This window comes from Thermobia domestica, chromosome 6 (assembly GCF_964235325.1).
Source record: "Thermobia domestica chromosome 6, izTheDome1.hap1.1, whole genome shotgun sequence".
Lineage (NCBI taxonomy): Eukaryota > Metazoa > Arthropoda > Insecta > Zygentoma > Lepismatidae > Thermobia > Thermobia domestica.
Genome location: NC_137459.1, coordinates 187,702,410 through 187,705,364, shown reverse-complemented (window position 1 = coordinate 187,705,364; position 2,955 = coordinate 187,702,410). Strand labels below are relative to the sequence as shown.

Below are 2,955 nucleotides of genomic sequence, written 5' to 3'. Positions count from 1 at the left end.
GACAGATCTATATCAAATAAAAGAACCTTTCAGGTACATTGGGGTGAGAAGTTTCCTTGGTTGTTTTATGACGCTAAAGTAGACGCGGCATTTTGTAAAATTTGCAAAGACGCATATGAGAAAAAACTTTTGAGGTTTTCATCAAAAATGGAGTTAACCTTTATTGAAACTGGTTTCCGTAATTGGAAGAAAGCGCTGGAAAGAATGAGAAAACATGAAAGCTCTGATTGTCACTGAGAATCGTTTTCAAAACTTCATGTTCTGAATAGCAAGATCAATGTATCTTCCCAGCTCTCTGATGGTAAAAGAATTCAGATGGAAGAGAGTAGAATTGCCCTACTGAAGATACTTTCTTCTTTGCGTTATTTGGCTGTTCAGGGACTAGCTATAAGGGGTCATACTGACGACAAAAGCAATTTCAATCATTTGCTCCGGTTGAGAAGTAAAGACAGCCCTATCCTTAAGTTGTGGCTTGAACGAGAGAGAGAGAGAGAAAAGATGGATATCACACGATATATGCAACGAAATGTTATCAATTATGAGTAATGCTGTAGTGATGCAACTTGTGTCCATTATAAAATCCACAAAGTTTTACGCTTTGATTGTTGACGAAACAGCAGATATCTCAGTGAAAGAACAGATTTCCTTTTGCTTTAGAATAGTCACCAACGATCTTGAAATTGATGAAATTTTTCTAGGCTTTTACTCAACAAATGACACACAGTCAAAAACGCTTTTCAAAATAATTCAAGATGTTCTTCTACGTTTCAGTTTGGAAATAACGTATTGTAGAGGCCAGTGTTACGACGGCGCTTCCAATATGGCTGGCGTACGTGGAGGACTTCAAGCAAAAGTATCTCAATTAGAATTGAGGGCTTCTTATGTACATTGCTTTGCTCACTCTCTTAGCTTGGTTGTTCAAGATACTTTAAGAAATGTGACAGGGTGTCGAAATGTCCTCAACCTGGTTAGGGAAATAATTGTTTTTGTAAAACATTCCCCTAAGAGACTGGCTTTCTTTCATCAACTGCAAAGTGAAAATGATAAGTCGATTAATTTACGACCGTTTTGTCCAACAAGAATGACAGTACGACATGTCTCTCTTCAGTCGTGTTACCTTAACTACCATGAGCTTATGGATTTTATGTCAGAGCAATCTTTATCAGATAAGTCAGATGCTGGTGCCAAAGCACATGGCTTCCTGGTTCAAATGCACTCGTTCGATATCTTTTTTCATCTCGCATTGCTAATGAAGCTGTTTTGTCACATACATAGCGCAAATACAGCATTACAAAAGAAAACTTTATGTATTTAAGATGCTGTAAATATGATTTCAGCCTACAGCTCACTTTGCAGAATTTCCGAACAGATACTGAATTTGACACGTTCTGGGCAGATGTAGTAGGAAAAGCAAACGAACTTGAGCTTTCAGAACCAGCTCTCCCGCGACCAAGAAAACTTCCAAAACGGATCAATCAAGGTGATAATCCCCATGAATATGAAAACCCGCAGCAGCTATATCGTCAACAATATTTTGAAACTATTGACACAGCAGTACAGTGTTTAGAATCACGGTTTGATACTAAAATAAAACATTTTCTAGGGCTCTGTGAACGGTTTATCATTGGTGAAACAAATGATGTTAGTGCTATAGACGAATTTTACAAAGACGATATAGATATCGAACGGCTCAAGCTACATCGTGATATGGTACTTGATCTTCGCAAAACACAAACTAGCTCCGAACCTTTCCGAAGTTTCGCGTGTGTTCTTGACCTCTTAAAGCAAAACACTTATCTTCAAACCATGTTGCCAGAAATCGTTAAGTTCGTTCGATTATTTTTGACGCTACCATCCACTAGCGGAGAGATCCATTTCTTCTTTAAGACGACTAAAGTCCTATCTACGATCTACCATGGGACAAAACGGCTCAACGCGTTAGCAATTTTAAATTGTCATCAAGAACTTTCTGCAGGACTCGATCTTGATCTTATTGCAGACGAATTTATAATGCGCACCGAAATTCGCAGGCAAACCTTTGCTATGAAAAAGAAGTAATTCTCCATTTGCCACCTACAAACCTGAACCTGGATAGAAGAAAATCAACTAAATACAAGTAAGTTAATATTAACATAATATTACAATTTAATAAGAAATTTAAATTTGGTAATCATATCTTATTCCTACATCTATTTTATTGTCTCGTATCATTCAAACATTGGAAATGTTCAAACTTTTTTTTTTCTGCCTCCCAGCACAAATATATGTATTGTTACGGGAGAGAACACTCCCTTTTACAGTCGCCTTTCATATATGAACAAATAGTCATGTCCCATTGATGTCCGTTATTAAGAGGTTTAACTGAACTTATTATGAGATAAAAGGTTAAACAGTTTATTGGTTATAGTGAATTCTTAGCCATTATCGTTTCTGAATTGTTGCAACTGTATTGTTGAGTTGATTTGATTATTATTCATCGTATCTTTTCAGCAACAAGGCTATATGAGACATGGATCTACAATTTAAGCTGAAATCCGACCCACTGTAGTTCAACGCTCTCCCAACGGGAATCCAACCCGGGACTATGTGCACCAAATGGACGCGCGCCAGCCACTAGACCAGTTGAGAGGACTGCAACTGCATTGTGACGAGTTGTCAGTAGTCCATTATTGACGCACAGAAACGGGGAACGTAAATAGTGAGAAAGTGAATGAAAACTGTTAACCAAACGAAGCGGAGGGAGGGAGAACTTAGGCTACAAGCAGGGACGTAAGCAGGGGTGGGCCCTGGGGGTCCGGATCCCGCCCCCGAAATCCGGACTTTTTTGTAAATTTAGTCTAATTTTAGGGGCAATTTTACAATTTTTAATATAATTTAGCCTGAAATTGTGTTTGGACCCCCCGAAAAGCTTTGGACCCCTCCCGAAATAAATTCCTGCTACGTCCCTGGCTACAA

The 2,955-nt window shown here is 38.4% G+C and overlaps 1 protein-coding gene across 1 annotated transcript; it reads left to right on the top strand.

Annotated features, from left to right (window-relative positions):
• Positions 1-538: 538 nt before the first annotated feature.
• On the top strand, positions 539-2,058 carry LOC145687393 (zinc finger MYM-type protein 1-like). Its single transcript, XM_081760851.1, has 2 exons — positions 539-1,218; positions 1,338-2,058. Exons 1-2 carry the CDS (start codon positions 539-541, stop codon positions 2,056-2,058), a joined length of 1,401 nt encoding a protein of 466 aa, XP_081616977.1.
• Positions 2,059-2,955: the final 897 nt, after the last annotated feature.